The sequence below is a fragment of the Lynx rufus genome, unplaced genomic scaffold (assembly GCF_022079265.1).
Source record: "Lynx rufus isolate CCGP_SWC_20201006 ecotype Redwood Valley unplaced genomic scaffold, mLynRuf1.p SCAF_2, whole genome shotgun sequence".
Classification (NCBI taxonomy): domain Eukaryota; kingdom Metazoa; phylum Chordata; class Mammalia; order Carnivora; family Felidae; genus Lynx; species Lynx rufus.
In genome coordinates, this window is record NW_025814834.1 from 137743908 (window position 1) to 137762580 (window position 18673).

The 18673-nt window shown below is 39.0% G+C and overlaps 1 protein-coding gene across 2 annotated transcripts in view; it reads right to left on the reverse strand.

Moving 5' to 3' along the window:
* Window positions 1-17059, reverse strand: part of PLPPR4 (phospholipid phosphatase related 4) — a 41377-nt gene extending 24318 nt beyond the window's left edge. Inside the window, exon 1 of one of the 2 annotated variants that reach the window (XM_047085787.1) lies at window positions 16806-17059. In XM_047085787.1, coding sequence (XP_046941743.1) covers window positions 16806-17027 — 222 coding nt within the window. In that variant the 5' untranslated portion in view covers window positions 17028-17059. The remainder of the gene's footprint in view (window positions 1-16805) is intronic. The other variant, XM_047085788.1, reaches the window with a different exon arrangement.
* Between the last annotated feature and the right edge of the window lie 1614 nt (window positions 17060-18673).

Sequence of the window (18673 nt, forward strand, 5' to 3'; positions counted from 1 at the left end):
TGGGTTGAGGATGGATTGAGGTGGGTCAAAAGTAGAAGCAGGGTGAAATTTAGAAGGCTCACCAAAACTCAGCAAATACTTACTGAATACCTAGTACATGCTAGACACTGCTCTGAATGTAAGGAAAATAGCAGTCAACAAAACAGAAAACTCCCTGCACTCATGAAGCTTCCATATGCTAGTGGACGTGTGGCACTTGCAATAACCCAGGCAAGAAACGATGGCACATTTACTCAGGTGTAGTGGTGGAGATACACAGAAGTTGCCAGATCTGGATATGATTCTGGAGACACACAAGACTTGTTGATGGTCTGGTCACTGAAGAAAAAACAATAAAGGCCGATTTCAAGGATTCAAGGTTTGAGCAATTGGGTCAGTAGCATCATTTACTAGAAGAGGGAAAGGTGGAAGAAGCTTAAGTAGGAGAAAGATAAAGTTCTGTTTGGGGAATATGACAGTCGAGATCCCTCTTAGTTATCAAAATGTAGCTGTCAGAAAAGAATAAGATGCCAATCTAGACCAAGGCTGCAGGTAGAAAGGTGCATGTCATTGATACAGGATGCTTTAAACATCACACTCACTTTTGAACACTTGCACAAGAAATTTCAGCGCTAAGTTACTTTGGTTTTAATATGAAAGAATATATTGTGTATATTCCTACCACTCATATGCAGGACATAATCCACAAGAAAAGAAACATTTTCTTGTGTGAATAACAAATTTTAAGTGGGAGGCTGGGAACCAATTCTGGTAAAGTATCTCAAAATCATATAAAATGTGAAAATTAAAACATTAATAAATATATTGAAATCAAGTTAAAACTGAAGAAATACTAGCAGATCAAAGGAAGTTTACTAAAGCTTGTGCCACAAAGGAGGTTGTCATAGGTCAACATGGTGATAGTGGAATTTTTCACTTCCTACAGTATATGTATACATATATATATGTATATATATGTATATATATGTGTATATATATATGTATATATATGTATATATATGTGTATATATATGTATATATATGTGTATATATATATGTATATATATGTATATATATGTATATATATGTGTATATATATGTATATATATGTATATATATGTGTATATATATATGTATAATGATATTCCTTAGTAATTTTTGCCTTGTAGGTAATACAGATAAATGTCTCCTTCAAATACTGACAATAATAATAACTAATAATATATACTATAATATAGTATAGGACTTCATAGTTTATAAAACTATCTTAATTGTAGCATATTCAGATGAACTACAATGAATCTCCAAAACATGAATTATGAAAAAACACACTAACACATAGTGTTGTTAGAGGAAGGAATAGGTCAAGAATGAGTCTACAGTGTCATTCAAGGTCTAGGTATCTAAGCTAGTTTTCACAGATAAAATGGCTGTGGCTTAAATGGCATGCATAGGTACAAATTCAAACAGGGCAGCGTGCAGAGGGAAACCAAGGCCAGTCTCACCACAGGAGAAGCCAGCCTCTCCACATTTATTCCACTAGCTTCTGGGATTTGGGGCAAGTCACTTAACCTCTCTGGATCTCTTCTGTTCTCAGTGAAGTGAGGGTCTGTTTACATTGCCATCTAGTTCTAGAACTCTCTACATCCTGGCATGATTTCAGAAACATTCCAACCATTTCTTTTACATGGTCACTACCCTCTATAAAGTATTATGTCTTCTGCCTCTGTTCTCTGCACGATTCATTTCATCCTGCACGATTCATTTCATCCTGCACAATGCTTCTAGGCTGATTTTCTAGAGTTCATGTCTGATCATGCCTTTAAGAGTGTCCCACTAATAATAGAATAAAGTGCAAATTTTTTTTTAGAATGGCACTTATGACCTTTTATCTTATAGCCTAATCTGCTTTCTTGTTTAATTTTGCTCCATACCTACTCTTCACTCTCCCAGCCCACGAAAAACCTTTGTTTCCATTACACTTTTATCTCAAAGGACATGTTCCGGTCTCTGCTTTATCTTACATTTCACGTTTGTGTCCCATAAAAATTTTCCTCATAAAGGTCGAGATGACCTTCCTCATAAATGTCTCCATGCTCTTCATTCAGAACTGAAGACTCTGACTTATGTACTCCATATCTAGTTCATTTTAGGACCTGTGTGTCTGCCTTGAATTACAATGCTTGTATATTACCAGCCCTAATTTTAAGATTAGGTACTTAAAAGTGAGATCTCTGTATTCACACGGTGCTTTCAGTGTTTTAGGTGTCCAGTAAATGTTCGCTGAATTTAATCAAAAGAAATCAGGACATTAGTATTAAATAAACACGAAGCATGGCCAATTTATTAACAATCACATAGCATATATGTTGAGGATGTAGGTGCCAGATATTGTGCTAAGTTCTCTTATAGTTCTTTTATAGATAGTTTCCATTCAGTCCACACCTTGTAAAGTATCTATTGGTATTCCTAATTTACAGATGAGAAAACTGAGACAGAGTAGGTTACATAAACTGTCCAGGGGTCACAAAGCTGGTAATGGGAGTACCCACATTCCTTCCCAGGTGCCTAAGTCCAGGAAACATGCTATATATACAACTTCTTTGCTAATGCATCACAAATTGCTTTCCCGCTCAACATTGCTACCATGGCTGCCATTGGCAAACGGGAGGAGGGTGTTGCAGGAAATAGGTGCCTTTTGAAAACAAAGTCACCCAGTTCTTAACCCTTACCTCTTAAACAGTTTCTCTACCAGTTTCTTTACCACTCAAACACGAAAATTGCCTCTTATGCTCAAATCTACTACTCATCCTTTCTAGAACTCAGTTCGCTTTCAGTTAGTAAAAATAGAATTTATGGAGTAGCAACACATATCTAAGAAGACAAGAACATTTCTTGGGTTTTTATTTAGGCAATTCCCCATAAATTATCTAATTTAATACTCATAACCTCTTTGAGAATTTTAAGATAAGTTTTAAGAAAAGACCCCGCCCTGGATAAGTTAAACAGCACGCCTGGCTTCTAAGTACAAAGCCAGAGTGGGGAACCTAATCTGTTAAATTCCTAGATGCACACGCCCCACTACACCCTGCTGCTATCCTGGCACATGTCACCATCTGGCATTAGTCTAGTGCTTTTCAGGAAAGAATAGCCCCAGGCTTCAGTGGAAATGCCACTTAAGGACAGAGGCCAGAGATGGCCATGTGTACAAGGGGTTTAAATGGCACCAAGAGTGAAAGGTGGGAAGCACTTTTCAAATCACGCTCTTAATCATATGATATTCCAGGGTCTTAAATGTTCTTCCCTGTGAAGTTTCTCTGATATAATTTTATTTATTTATTTTTTTTGGCAGTATCTTAAGAACCTTTAATTGTATCTTGGATGTTGCCTGCTTTTATCTTCACTTTTGTTTTCCCTTGTAAGTAACTTCTAGTATAAAATTCTAGGAATTGGGCACCTTTAAAGCTCCAGATGCTTTCCTGTCTTTAATGTTTCCGTTGGATCTCTTTTGCTAACTGCTTCTGTCACAGTGATTATCTTATGGGATAGCAGTTGTTCCTTCACTTTTCTCTTTTATTCAATGATAAGACCCTTGAGCACAGAGAAATGTTCTTATTCACTTCTTTATCCCCAGGGCCTAGCATAGCAAAGGACATATTCAGTAGCCTCAATGTAGAATAAATACATACATGTATGGGTGGTTTGAAAGAGATGTTAGTGTTTACATAGATCTTGTCATGTGGCTAATACAATAAAAGAAAAATCCCCATGTTAAAAGATCCTTGCCTACCTCTACCACAGAACATGCTCCTACTGCAAATTTCTAGCATTCTAATGATTTTTTTAAACATTAAAGAGCACAAGAAAATTAAACTAAGTCCTTCAACTAGCAACCGCAGTTAATAGGGAAGAGCAACCAGACCCAATATATATGTTAGGTTTAATGGGAAAACTCTCTTATGTCTTTATATCCAAATATAAATTACATCTTTATAGCTCTAAAAGCACTAATTACAATCATTCAGTGATCAATTAGTAAAGTTTAAAATAATAATACATGTCTGTTTCATTACCTGAATATTGATTCAGCATTAGGCTTGGGGCAGTAAGCTTTGTAATCACCGATTTTAACCTTAGGTTTTGAAGATTTGTTCCCCTTACATAATTAGACAGTGAAGTATGTGCATTGTCTTGGAAAGCATTTTGTCTTTTAAACCAAATTAGACTAAGACCTGAGGCTGGAGACCTGTATTTCAATTGTTAAAAGTAATTGCTTTTAAATCTTTCTACAGTTGTAATTTCTTTTCCCTTAGAACATATACCTGACTTTTAGAAATATGGATACAAGTAGCAATTTAATGCTACTAATATTTTCCAGGTACCATTTAAAGTAGTTTAAATTTCTGAACTCATGCAATCTTCACAAAACCTGGTAGGCACTATTACTGACCCCACCATACAGATGAGAGAACTGAGGCACAGATTACAAGACTTGTGCAAGATTATACAGCTGTTTAGCTAGATTATAAACTCAAGAAACATAGCACCTTAGTTCATGTTTGCAACCTAATTATACCCACTGCCTTTTGCTAAAACTACCACCTCTGACCTTTGCCTTCACAAAGATGTTTAGAAATCAAAAAAATTACATTAATATAAAGTACATCTTATCTTTATATACTATGGATGCCACCTTACAATTTCTGCTGGGAATTGTGCATGTATTTTTTGATGTCTCCTTGAAAAATTAAAATCTTAATATACTTACATTAAATGACATTTTTACTATTACTTATTTTATTCATGTAGAAAAGCATACCTATTTTCACCTGAACAGTCTTACAAAGGAAGTACATAGTACATTTAGGGTCCAATAAATACTTCCTAATATGAAACAACACAGGGTAAAAGAAAAATATATAAATATTGTCATGCAATAATGTCAGGGAAATGAAATGTAACTAAAAATGACACATTTGAGATATGGAATAATAAAACCAAAATTCTGATTTTGAGATCTAAATTGACATATAATTTTACTGACATACAATTTTATGTTATATACATAGACATTATTGAATTAGAGATATCAGTATTTTGAAAAAAAATTTTTAGTTGCTTACTAAATTGAGGTATCAATTTATCATTAAACCATTTTTAAGCACTATAAAAGTTTACATTTTCTATTATGTAATAATTATTTGATCTATTTAACAAACATTTATTGAGTGTATACTATGTGCTTGATAATGTTTTATTTGATGTATCAATTATCCAGCAAAGGGATTTCCAATCTATTTTTTTAGATTCGAACTTAACAATGTCTCATGAGACTCTCTCTCCTTCAAGCTTGTCTCTTACATACTTAGATGCATACTTAGTTGCACATTATGAGTCAACCTTCAAGATTAAAGATTTTCCAAAGCTGCTAAAGATTTTATTTACTTTAATGTACCTGTGAAAGACACCAATGAATATAAAAGAAATACTGAAGGTGTTTTGTTAATGTGAGACAGAACACTGATAAGTTTTATCTTCCAACATTCTAAGGCTGTGATTAAATTAAATGTAATTGTATCATGTGCTTCTTTTTAGATGCATCGAAAGTCAAATACACTGTAACATGGGATACAAGTACATCTGACAAAGAGGCACATTTTATTACTAAACTTGGAAATGAATTAATCTAATTACTGCTGAATTGCTTGACCAACACGAAAACCTAGGAAGGTAAGTGGTTTGCACCAAAAGTCAAAAAGCAAATGAGATCATTTGTGTGTGTGTGTGTGTGTGTGTGTGTGTACATGTTTGTGTGCCCTTTTGCAGACTTATAGAGTTTCACCTGATAACCATGCACAGATCTTTTGAAGGTGGCCCAGGAGGATGGAAATGTCTCTGAGCTGGAGGGATCTTGAAGCAGTGTTGTGGCTAATGACATTTTTAAGCAACCTCCCCACCCATTTTGAGAAGTAGCCATCCATTAGAGATTTGTTTAACCCTACTCATATGCCAAGATTTGAGCAGCCTCTGATTATGGCAACCCAGCCATCTGGGATGTGTAGCTAAGCAGCCCTATGGTGCTGTTGCCTCACTGCCCAAACTCAGTCTCTGCCCCTCTGTTATGCTTAACAGCCTCTGCTTAGATTAGAAATTGCTGTCCTTACTATGATTTTTCATGTGGCCCGGAAAATGAAGAAAACAACACAGAAAAGAATGTGAGACTGCAGCACAGCTCACTAAGGTATTTGTGCTTGTTGGGGTCATCTCCTATTACCCATCTTTCCTCTCCTCTGCTGTGTTGACTTCTGCAATCTTAAAGTGAAAGGGTGGTGGTGGAGGAAGGGACACAGCCTGTTGAGTCAGGTGGGCTGGGGGTTTTGGAATGAGCATTCTGTAGTCTTATAGCCCCACAGAGCGGGCATCTTCTGGGAGGTGCTGCCCTGGGTCCTTCTTAGACATGTTGGAACACATATTTGAGCAATGAAGTCTTAGCAATTTCTTCCCTGTTTCGAACTAGACCTAAAGGACCATTAGCCTTCCAAATCAGCCAGAGAAGCCTGAGGCCAAGGCTAAGATCAAAGCTGAGGCTCCGTACAGTCTCTATTTCTCTATCTCCATTAATTAAGTTGACAGACTTCTTGACCAATGTAACATTAATACAGCACAAATTTATTAAGAGCCTATTATCTGCTCCTTGCTATTTCTATTGCTCTAGATGGTGGAGTTAAAAAAAAATGAAAAAAAATTATCTTAATTATCTCCTGGTTTAACTATCTAAAGTGTCACTAGAACCAATATTGTCCATGAGACTTAAACATCATTGAATCTAGCATCAGTGAATAAATTTTTTTCCTACATGTATGAACTTCAACTGGAGGCTAGATACCTAATGAGAACCTAGGGTGGAAAAGCTTCAAGTGTTTGTCTCTCTAGTATACATTACCCAATAGGTAACTACTTATCTTTCTATGTTTTCCTGAGAACCCCAAATCTTTACAGTTGGAAGCTCTTTATATTTGAAGCATGCAAATCTCAGTTGCTACAATGCAAGTGTCTCTGGATCGTTGTACAGGAGGCAAAAACACTTATTAATACTTTAAGGCATACCCAACTGTCTCAATAAAAATTCCAATGAATTTCACCCTAATAGTCTAAATGAGGTCACTTATTTCCAAAGATTGGATTATCCTTTGATTCATCTTTTCTTGTAGGACATGATTTTTTTTAATTTCATAGATGGCCTAATTGAAACATGGGAAGATGTATAATTTGCACCCGATAGCTGCTGCTGCTGAGTTCATATATGGTACCATAGAATTCCGAAAAGTCAAGAATGGCAGGGTCTCAGAGAGTGTGGACTGACCAACATCCTTAGAGAAAGGACTTGCAATAGAGTGTTAAACTAGTATATAGAAGTTGTTCAGTAAATGTGAATTTTCTTCCACTGACAAGGTTAAGTAAGGGTAATCAAAGCAAATGCTTTCCATTTTGTGTGTGTATGTGTTACGTGCGTGTGTGCCTCTATCAATAAAAATGAGTATGCAATCCAATAAGCAGATGTTTTATGTATTTATGCATTGAAACAAATTATTACTGTATGCACATTATAAAATATACCAAAATATGTGGTATGAAAAATCAGAAAAATAAACTCCTTCCAAGGAATCTAGTAATGTCTGAAGCTACATAGAAAGTTTACTTTAGATAAGATGATGAGTTGATAGGTGTTGGCAAATGGGAAAGAGAAAGCTCATTTACTAGGCATTGCATTTCCATTAAAAATTGTTAGCCATATTATATAATTTGTACATAACCAAACAGTCACAAAAACTAACATGTCCACAGTATTTTCACCATTTTACAAAGGTGGAAACTGAGGCTTGGAGGAAGTGAATTACTGGCCCAATCTTTGCTAGCATGGGTACCTTATGTAACTAGAAGTGTTTTCTCTGAAAATTAAAACAATGAATTCTTTGTTTAAATATCACCTCTCCTTGAAGTCTCAAGTCTTAAAAAATCCATAGGTATGCCTTAGATCACAAAATGAGTATAATTAAGAGATGAGGACTCATAGACCTTGGAGACTGATTTAATCCTTCCCTGTTCAATAATCCATGAGACAGGGCAACATATTTGATGCGACATTCATCAGCACTTACTTATAAATAAAAGCACTTACAAATAAAAATGTCTCCCCTAGCAGGAAAGAGAAAGTTAAAGATGAATTTATGTTCATATTAATGCTGTTTTATTCCATCTATTCAGTGAAAATTTATTGAAATTCTACTATGGCCTAGGAAGTATGCCAATAATGGTTCCATATTATTTCCCCTAATTTAACTAAAAGGCACATAACAAGCAATCAATAAATATTTATTAAATGAATAAATGCCATGAAGGCACAAACAGATTACACCCTGGTATTTCATTGTAGCTCCCCTTTTTGGAGAGTAGTTGTTCTAAGATCGGTCTCTTTGGATTCTGTGTATGTGGACCTGGTTTCTGAAGCATGATTAAGACTTTATAAAATGGCAGTTTTACTGCTAAGGCAATTGAACAGCCCAGGCTTTTGGTGAGGACATTATATCATAGACAACATATTCACACATAGTTCTGTTATTCCCACTCCCAAACAATACTCTATTAAATGAACTGATACCTCATTTACCTTTTCCTTAAAATACACTGATTTTAATTACCTAGATTTCTTCTTCGCTTTATTCTATACCTAAGGGGTCTAATGTCAGTTCTAGAAAAATGTACAGAAGCCATCTTGTTACAGCAAATAAGAAAGCAATTATTCCCCTTTATGTTAATTAACATAAATGCTTTGCGATTTAAAAACAACGAAAGAGTAATGGACCTATAGGGCAATTATTCAGTATCTAATTACTGATCAGGAAAAACACCTCCACCTTAACTGTGTCAAAATTAGCATCTTTATCCTTGGCTTCCACATTCCAAAACCCATGACCATGAGGAGATTATTCCATTGCATAGTTACCTGGAAGTACATTTCTCAGCTAGTTAATTCTAGAAGAAACCATAGAAAGCTAAGATGCTCATAATCAGACATTTCATACTTTATTTTTTTCCAATGTTTATTGTTTATTTTTGAGAGAGAGAGCGAGAGAGAGAGAGAGCGAGAGAGAGACAGCATGAGCAGGTAAGGGACAGAGAGAGGGAGACACAGAATCTCAAGCAGGCTCCAGGCTCTGAGTTGTCAGCACACAGTCCGAGGCAGGACTCAAACTCATGAACCGTGATATTGTGACCTGATCTGAAGTCAGACACTTAACCGACTGAGCCACCCAGGCACTCCAGACATTTCACACTTTAAATACAAACTATCTTTTCTTTTCTTGTGGCCAGCGTAGGAGAATAGGACTACTTGGGTTTCAGGCACATTCTTGGACCTTCTTGAGTCTCAGTTACTTAATTTGTAGAACAGAGTTAATATCTACTCCTCAGTTGGATTTAAAGGATCAAATGAGACAATATATGTGAAAAATTACATTACACTATAATAGAAAATTCAAAGTTACTTTGTTATTGATGATATAGATTATATTCTTACTCTTCAATGTATCCTCTTTCCTTTTCTGTCTGTCAGAGACCTCATGTAAAGCAAGTAATTGTGAAATTATCAGTGGGGAGTTAGGCAATAAGAAGGAAAAATATCACTTCCATGCTTTTATTTTTCTTAAATGTCCGTATTCTTTTCTTTTAAGTTTTATTTATTTGTTTTGAGAGAGACAGACAGCATGAGTGGAGGAGGGGCAGAAAGAGAGAAAGAGGAAGAGAGAGACTCCCAAGCAGGCTCCACACCATCAGCACTGAACCCAATTCTGGGCTTGATCCCGTGGACTGTGAGATCCTCACCTGAGCTAAAACCAAGAGTTGGATGTTTAACCAACTGAGCCACCCAGATGCCTCTAGCTATAAACGTGCTTCTCAAAGAGGCTAACAATTTGAAAAAGCAGAAGATCCATCATCCATAATGGCTTTAACATATTGATTATTGCAATGCAGTATCATGAAATGTGTGCCCTAAGTATTTAGGTACAACTTTCAAACAGCTAGCACAATTTGCTCACATGCAGAATTAGAATGACCTGTATTTTAAGTGTTATAATCCAGGGGGAAATTTTCTAATATGAGGAATTCTAGAAATAGTAATAATTAGGACTGAGCACTAGAACAGGAGTCAGGAGACTCACGTTCTATTCCTGACCTTACATTAACCAAAGCGTGTCTTTAGGTAACTCAGTTAACCTTTTCAAGCCGCAATTTTCTCCTCTGTGATAGAGGAATCAAACCAGATGTTCTTGGAGTGCATGATTATTAGACTTAATTCTGTAATACAACATTGCTTTAATTTTGTTTTTTAAAGAGAGGTTGCCTGAAAAAAGCCTGTGCTGTGCATAATATTTGTAATACATTCCCAACATAAATAGTAACAACTGTGCCTTAAATGCTTTTTATTAACAAGCCAGTTTAGACAACCCAAATGCCTAAAGGAGTCTCCATGATTTGCTCACAGATTGGATCTCCATTACCCTCACGTGCACTTCACTCCTACCATCTATATTTTCTCCCAATCCCCCTTGGCCTGGCCTCTCTCTGTTTCTGTTCTCTTTTGGGGATCCCTTCTTCCAAAGAACTGCATACTCTCCTTTTCTAAGCTTTATTTCAGTTCCAACTCCTCCCTGTCACTCCATCCACAGCTGCTTGTACGGTCTCCACAGGAGACTCATGGATGTCCTCTGTGCCTTCCCAAAGGAAGCACCTTTATAGGTGGACAGATACTGTGTCATCTACACCTCCATGTCTGGATGAAATAACTTACTATGAGAAGGAGATAGCACTAACAGAGCCAAGTGTAGCAGATGAATAAAGAGAACAACTTTCTTCTACAACTCAAAGGGAACCCCAACCAGACATCTTCCAAGTACCTGCCTTCAGACACCATGAAGCTAGCCCAGGCATCACAGAGCCCAGTATCCCCATCCCATTGCATTTTCACATTTAGCCTTATCATGAGAGCAGGTGTGAGAGAGGGCGGTGTGATGGCAATGTGAGAGTGAGATGGACCAGCACTCAAATCCTGGCTGCTTCACTTCACTGCTGTGTGTCTCCAGAAATATTTAGCTCTCTGAGCTATAGTTTGCTGATTTGAAAAATAGGGATAACAGGGGTGCCTGGGTGGCTCAGTCGGTTAGGTGTCTGACTCTTGATTTTGGCTCAGGTCATGATCTCACTGTTCATGAGTTCGAGACCCATGCTGTGCTCTATGCTGACAACACAGCCTTTTTGGGACTGTCTCTCTTCCTCTCTCTCTCTCTCTCTCTGCCCCTCCCCAACTCGCTCTTTCTCTATCAAAATAAATAAACTTTGAAAAAATTAAAAATAGGGATAATAATACTTTCTTGGTACTACCTTAATACAATATTAATACTACCTTCTAGGGTACTTCTCAGTATTTTTTTAAATGTTTATTTATTTTTGAGAGAGAGAGAGAGAGAGAGCACAAGTGGGGGAGGGACAGAGAGAGAGCGAGACACAGAATCAAAAACAGGCTCTAGGCTCTGAGCTGTCAGCACACAGTCTGACGCAGGACCTGAACCCAGGAACCATGAGATCATGACCTGAGCCAAAGTCGAACACTTAACCGACTGAGCCACCCAGGAACCCCTAGGGTAGTTCTCAGTATTAAAGGTATCATATGGACAGGGTCTGTCACATAAAGGAGGTTTGAAGTTGATTATTTTGTTTTATTACTATTATTATTATCATTATTTTCAATCTCCTTTGAGGTTTGTAGAAGCCAAATATTTTTTTTTTCTTGTTAGAGAAAAGTAGGGCAAAGAACATTATGAGTGACTTGGCCACGGAGACACAGTAGGATGGCATTGGTGCTTAGGAATAGCACAGATTTTCCTAATAGCAGGTTCTGCCTATTTCCAAATACTTGGTATTTGTGGGAATGTCCTCATTTAATCTCTCTAAAACTTAGGAATCTATTATGTTCTCCATTTCCTTCTTGTTTCTCATCAAAAGACTTTGCACGTTGTGACTCTAAAAGAGGAGGAACGATTTGTCAGCTCATCTCTGTTGGCAATGTTTGCAGTACTTTTTTGAGCAGACTCTCCATGCCATCTAGAAAAGGGAGAAACCTACAGCTACTATTTTGGTATGTGCAATGCACAAATGTGATTTTGTACTTCTTACGGATGCCAAAGTTTACGTAGAAGAAAATAAGCTAGCTATATTTCTCAGCAAGGGGATCAAATGAGTTATATAATTTTCAGATAGATCATGAGCTAGAACAGAAATCTTGTGAATTAAGGTTTGCTACAACTAAGAATCTGTGGACACTCTCCAGTGGGCAGGAAAAAAAATCAGATTAATGTTTTGTCACGGCACGAGAATATCTGCACATGGTGTTCAGACTGACCATGGTGTTCTGACTGATACAGGGTATCTGTGCTCAAACAAAGGCTTTTGGAACTTCTCCAGGTAGGACAGCCACTGAGAAACAATGGCTTTTACTCCTGAACACATTGTCTGGTTACCAGCCCTATAGTAATTAGCCTGCATTAACAAAATCCTGAAACATACCCATTGTTAAGTACAACATTCAAACTAGTGAAAACTATCCATACAATTTCAAGTTTGCAATGTTTAAAATATTCGAATATGTAAGGCTTCAGATACTATTACTTTATGCTTAATGGAGAGAGATGATATTTTCACTCCATCTATGTTTGTGCATGACTATGTGTGTAGGTGTGTGTGTGTGTGTGTGTGTGTACAAAGAACAAGAATTTGAAACTATGTGTATCTGTAGCCCTATAAAAATATCTTTGCATGTTGGTTAAACATAGCTCTTCTATCTCCATAAAATAAATATTAGATTAATAATAAAAATGTATGTCATAAAACAGAACATTTAAATGAAAAGGATCTCTTTCCCATTTACTTATTAAGAAATATACCTTGTGGGCTTAGAAGTATTTGTCATTTGTTGCCATTACATGCTGAATGGATGTGAACCCATTTCTTTAAATAGGATGACTAATGAGAACAAAATGGTGAGTCTGAGCATAGGTACAGCCATTATGATGGCTTGCATAAAGAAAATGCATTAGGCACACACTCAGCTTTATCACATGTACTACTGGGTGATGAAGCCTGAAAGACCTTTTACTAATTGTAGGTATGCTGTGGCTGCAATTGTCATCGTAAGTGATACAACCACCAGTTGGAGAGTGCTTTGGAACTTTAAAGGTAAAGGAAACCTTTTCTTCAGTGGAACATTCTCTTTTAACCTGCTTTTCTGTTGAACCTGATAAGGCTTTGGATGTGCTTGTTTGAGAGTTCCTTTCAAGTTGAACAATGCCAAACCGAATAAACAAACTTGTTCATAAAGTGAGGTATCCTGCTGGAAATCATCATGTGTTTTTAAAGTCATCATGTAATATTCATGTATTTAGTTACCGTCAACCATAAACTCCTTTATCAGAAGACAATTGGCAGTATAAACCAAAGGTGTACAAAAAATTAATCCTCTCCAGTAATTTAATGTTTGCTTAACATTGAGTTTGGTGGTGATGTTAGAGGTTGAACACCTCAAGCCAGCACCCACGGGATATAATCTCCATGCTCTGACACTCTGCACATAGTCTGCCAGGGTCTCCACTCTTTCCCCTGTTGTGGGGACACTAGCCACTAATTAGTGAGTCAGTGTGGGGAGTATACACTGTCCATCAACCCTTTGCACCTAGAGGCAGCCTGAGCTGGGAAAGCTGGTCTGTTATCAGGAAAAACTGTCATCTTTATCAACATGTCGTTACTTTAAACTACATGTTCCGATGTTTACTAGTGGGAGACCATAGGCCGTAACTTTACCTATGTGAATATTCTTTCAACATGTTGAGAGAGACAGGTGGTGCAGTGGTTAGGAGCACGTGTTTTGAATCAACACTCAGCTCTACCTTTGACCTTGCTTTTAAACCCTGGCAAGTTGTTGAATGTCCTGAGTTTCTTCTTCTCTGAAACAGACATAATAATGGCATCTTTCTTAATGAGAACCTTTAAAAATTGAATGAGATGGTGCACGTAAAGCATTTAGCTTTCTTTATTTTTAGTATCTATTAAGTGCTTCGTAAATGGTTGCCATCATCCTTGTACAAACTGTAAATAGCACTCAGTTAGTTACTCTCTCCATTCAGACAGGTCAATTTCAGGAATGCTCTGGAATCCAAACCAGCTCTGGAAATTGGCAAAGAGGTGGCTTAAATTTTTGTCTGAAGTAACAGAGAAAGGCTTGAAATAAGTGGTTTGGGCTGATCTGTGATGGAAGATTCACTCATGTTTCACTTTTCTATTTTAATTACTAAGGTCCTGGGAAACTATGTTGTAAAACAAAGTGTCATTATTCTAGAGCATTTTACTGACATATTAATTTGTGCTATTTATTCATCCTCCAAAGGAGATATAAAGCTCATTCTCACTGGTTTCAAAATGAGTCATTCCAAAGAAGCCTGGTAGGGCATCCTGTCAACCCCTTAAATAATTGGTGTACTAATGTCTTCTCCCATTTTCTAGAGGCTCTTTAGTGGTTCATCATGCATTGAAGTTTCAGGGAGATAATTTGCAATCCAATTTTGTGGCTCTCCCTTTGAAATCTGTTACCCCCAAGATGTAATGTCATTAATGCTCAGTCAAACTCCATGCGTAGTCTTCAAGTAATTGTTTTATAGCTTGCCTTGCTAAGGAATTTGTAGAGGGTATCTGAATAGGTCAAAGGGAATGTAATGATTTGGGGGCTATTTCCATTCATAGAAAAAAAGTAACAATTGTGAGATGTTTGTTCCTAGAGACAAACTTCATTTTCAGGTTTTGGTTTTTTGTTTGTTTTTTAGTAGGCTTCGCACCTAATGTGGGGCCTGAACTCAGGACCCTGAGATCAAGAGTGATCTCTACCAACTGAGCCAGCCAGCTGTCCCAATAGACACATTTCAAATGCATTAGTGCACACACAGACTCTTTAAAGCCATATTCTTAATTCTCTGGTTTGCATCCTCTTTCAAAGAAGTATTTTCCTTGAAGCCATACAGCCGCAATCCGTATGTAGTCAGCTTGTAGCTGACCTCAGGTGTGATCCATCCTGGAGGTAGAACCCAGAAATGAACTGATTTCTCCTAGAACACATAAGGGGTCCAGACGTGAATGAAAGTGCTTTAAACCACAGTGGATTAGCAATGCGACAAGTGGCCTGACATGATTTAGCTTAAAGTCAGTTATCCCATTTTCTATTTATTTTCCCTTTTCATCGTGGAATCCTCTGCTGCCCACATTTTTCTTGAGAAAACTCTCTGTTATATTTCAACAAAATTGTCTAAACCATGGCCTCAAAATCCCTTGTGAAAGAGAAAGGGCAAAAATAAATGACTCAACTAATTACTTTAAATAAACAAGATATCTTTTTTTTTCCCCCTATGGATCATGGATGAAGGAGTCACCCATCATTTTTCTGAGACTTATGCAAGTCACATACATCTTTCTGATAACTGAAACCATTTTTAAAATTTAGGACACCCAAGACAAATTTGCAAATATACTGTTCTGTACAAGAAACAATCTGACAGTGACCCTTCCCCCAAGTTTCAAGGCTGTGGCTGTCCCTCAATATAGATAAGCCTCACAATCATCAAATACAGAGTCTACTGTCTGTACTTGGAAGTGCTAAACCTCCATATTTGGCTGAAAAGACAGCCAATGAAGGATTTTTTTTAATTCAGCAACAGTCTTATAATTCTCTATGCAATCAGGCTTCAATTACAGAACATACATTTGTGCCTAAAACCATCTAATTTCCCTAAACCTACCCAATGCATCTCTTTTTTTACCTATGACTTAATAAACCTCTTGTTTAAAAAATGTCTTCCTAATGCAATGGACCATCGTGCATGGAATCGCTGTACCTGTCAATCTTTATAACCCTCCCAGAAATTGTTCCTTTCTTAAATACTGCATTTGGGTAAGTTAGAGGTTCATTATCACTACAGCTCCATGTCAATCGCTTATCTGTAATACTGCTCAGCACAGAAAAAGTGCACATGTACAAATCATGCAAAATCAGATGATTTTAAAAATACTACAGATATATATACACACATATGTATATACATAATACATATATACACGTATATGTGTAATTTTTGTTAACCATGGAAAAGGGCCGATAGGTTGATGCCTAGGGATGCAGACCCAATTTTAGAAGCAGATGTGAGCACCATAGAAATCATAACAGGGGAACGTTTGTTTGTTTGTTTTTTAATAAAGCAATCAGTGATTCTAATGCTCTAGAAACATCCCCAGACCTCATACATTCTGAGCATGGATGTGTGCATTTGCATTCTTAGCAAAAGCTCACAGAGTTCTAGATACGTACTTGCAGACGCAAAACACACATCCCAAAATATCGGCATCATGGCCCCTGTGGGCCGCGGACGCTATGCACACAGGCGCTACAGGAGGGCCAGGGAACTAGCCCCACATTCACTCACACAGGTATCTCTTCCCTGCAGGCCACCTAGCAGCGACACCGCTAGTGATAATCACCCCTGGCTGGCAGACACTCACAGGGACACTCGGGGGGAGCTCCGGAGAAACCTAGGGGAAGGGGGAGGGTCGGGCATTTTAGGGCAGCGGCGCGCACCCCGGCACAGTGTCCGCGCCTCCAGCACCGTCCAGGACCCGAATTCGCTCCGGAGCTGCCAGCGAGATCTGCATTACGCCAAGGCGCTGCACCAACTCACCTCCACGAAATAGAAGCAGGGCAAGAGGGTCACGCTGTCCTTGATCACTTTGCCCTTTGGCCTCTCCTTCGCCGACATCCCGGCCGCCTGCCGGAGTCCGCGTCCTCCCCCGGGCGAGGTGTGCACCGCGCAGCCGAGGCGAGCTGCCTTCTCCAGCCGCAAGCGCCCGGCGCCGCTGATGTCACATTCCCCGCGGGCACCGCTGGAGCCAGCGCGTTGCATGCAGCGCCCCCGCCTCTCCCCGCCCCTCTTTGCAGCAAGAGGCTCCCTAAACCGGCAGGTCTCCTTCCTCCCCTACTCTGGCCCTCGCTCCTGGTTTTTCTCCACCTAGAGACGTCCAGCTCCCTCCCACAAGCTGTTGCTGCAATGGCTTCCCCTCCCTGCCACCCTCCCTCTGCTCTCCACCGCCCTTGCGAGGCTTCGCGCTGTCAGAGCTTGACGTCAAGAATCGGAAAAGGGGGGACGCACCCCTGGATATTGCAGCAGAGAGGATGAGGAGCTCAGACACCCACACCCGCCTGGAAAGCCCCCTGGGCCACTCGAGGAACGCTTACTTAAGGATTGCTGGAGAGCAGAAGCCCAGCTCTTGCGCACTGGCCCACGGCATCAACACAGACCTCCACCTGCGTGAAATTAAAACTTGGATCCCATACTGAAAAGTAGGCCGTGGTGGAAACTTATTGAAGGCTGGCTGCTATCAAGGAAGGACGGCATGGCCCCTTTTGAGGATTCTCTGCTTAGGAGATTCCCTGGCTCCCTGCAACAGCGACTCTTCCTGCTGATGAACACCATCACCTGTCTGGGGATGGTGAGGGTTCCCTGCAACGATGGGGCAGATGTGTGGGCATTCCCACTGAGCCCAGAGGCCAGGACATGTTCTGACCTCAGCGTCACACCTCCCCAACAAAGCCAGCATCACAGAGGCACCTCTTCAGACATCAACAATCTAAAATAAGTCCTTAACCTTGTTGGCAGTGTGCCTGGCTGGTCTCAATTTTGTGATGATTCTGACAACTTAGAAGGGTCAAGTAATACAGAGGGGGGAAACACACAGCAAATAAAAAACACTGTATTATGTAATAAGAAAGATAGCTCACTTCCATGATGATGTGCCTCTGGTCATTTCCAATATCTTATAAGTCTCTATTTGAAGCATCTGACCACCAATGCCAACATTCTCAGTCCAATTCCTATTCTCTCATGACCTCATCTGAACAGTTACTTCTCAAATGTCCCCTCCAAATACCATCACATTGGGGGGGTAGGGTTTCAGCATAGGAATTTCGAGGGGACACAGATATTCAGTCTATAGCACACTCCAGTAGATCTTTGACAGTGTGGAGACAGTCTGATTTTCTTTTTTTCATTTTCTTCTGTCGGGCTTGGGTTCCAGAGCCCCACTGTACAAAACTCCATTTCCACCTCCCTATGCACCACACTTCACTTGCAGAATCCCAGCCCAAACTAAACCCAATTACCTGCCCTCACCGGAACAACTGAAGGTGGGTAGGGAAGAACACACAGCCATGTGGTCTTGTCTCACATTAGACTGATGACCGCAAACTTCAAACAGGCCCTAATATCCCACAATCCTAGTATTTGTCCATAGTCTGTTCACTTTCTACTCTCCGAGGAACAACTCACACCTTCTCTTCTTTATTCAAATCTTGTCATTCTCAGCTCACGACTTAACTCATTTCACTCAGAAGGCAGAAGTAATCAGAAGAGAGCTGTGTTATCTTCCGAAGCTGATGAATTTCCCCATCCCTCACCCTCCACAACTACAACCATCTTTTTCCTGGACTGGCACAACAGCCTCTTAACTGTTCTACCAGCTTCTACTCTTGCTAGCCCTATGTCCTACAAAT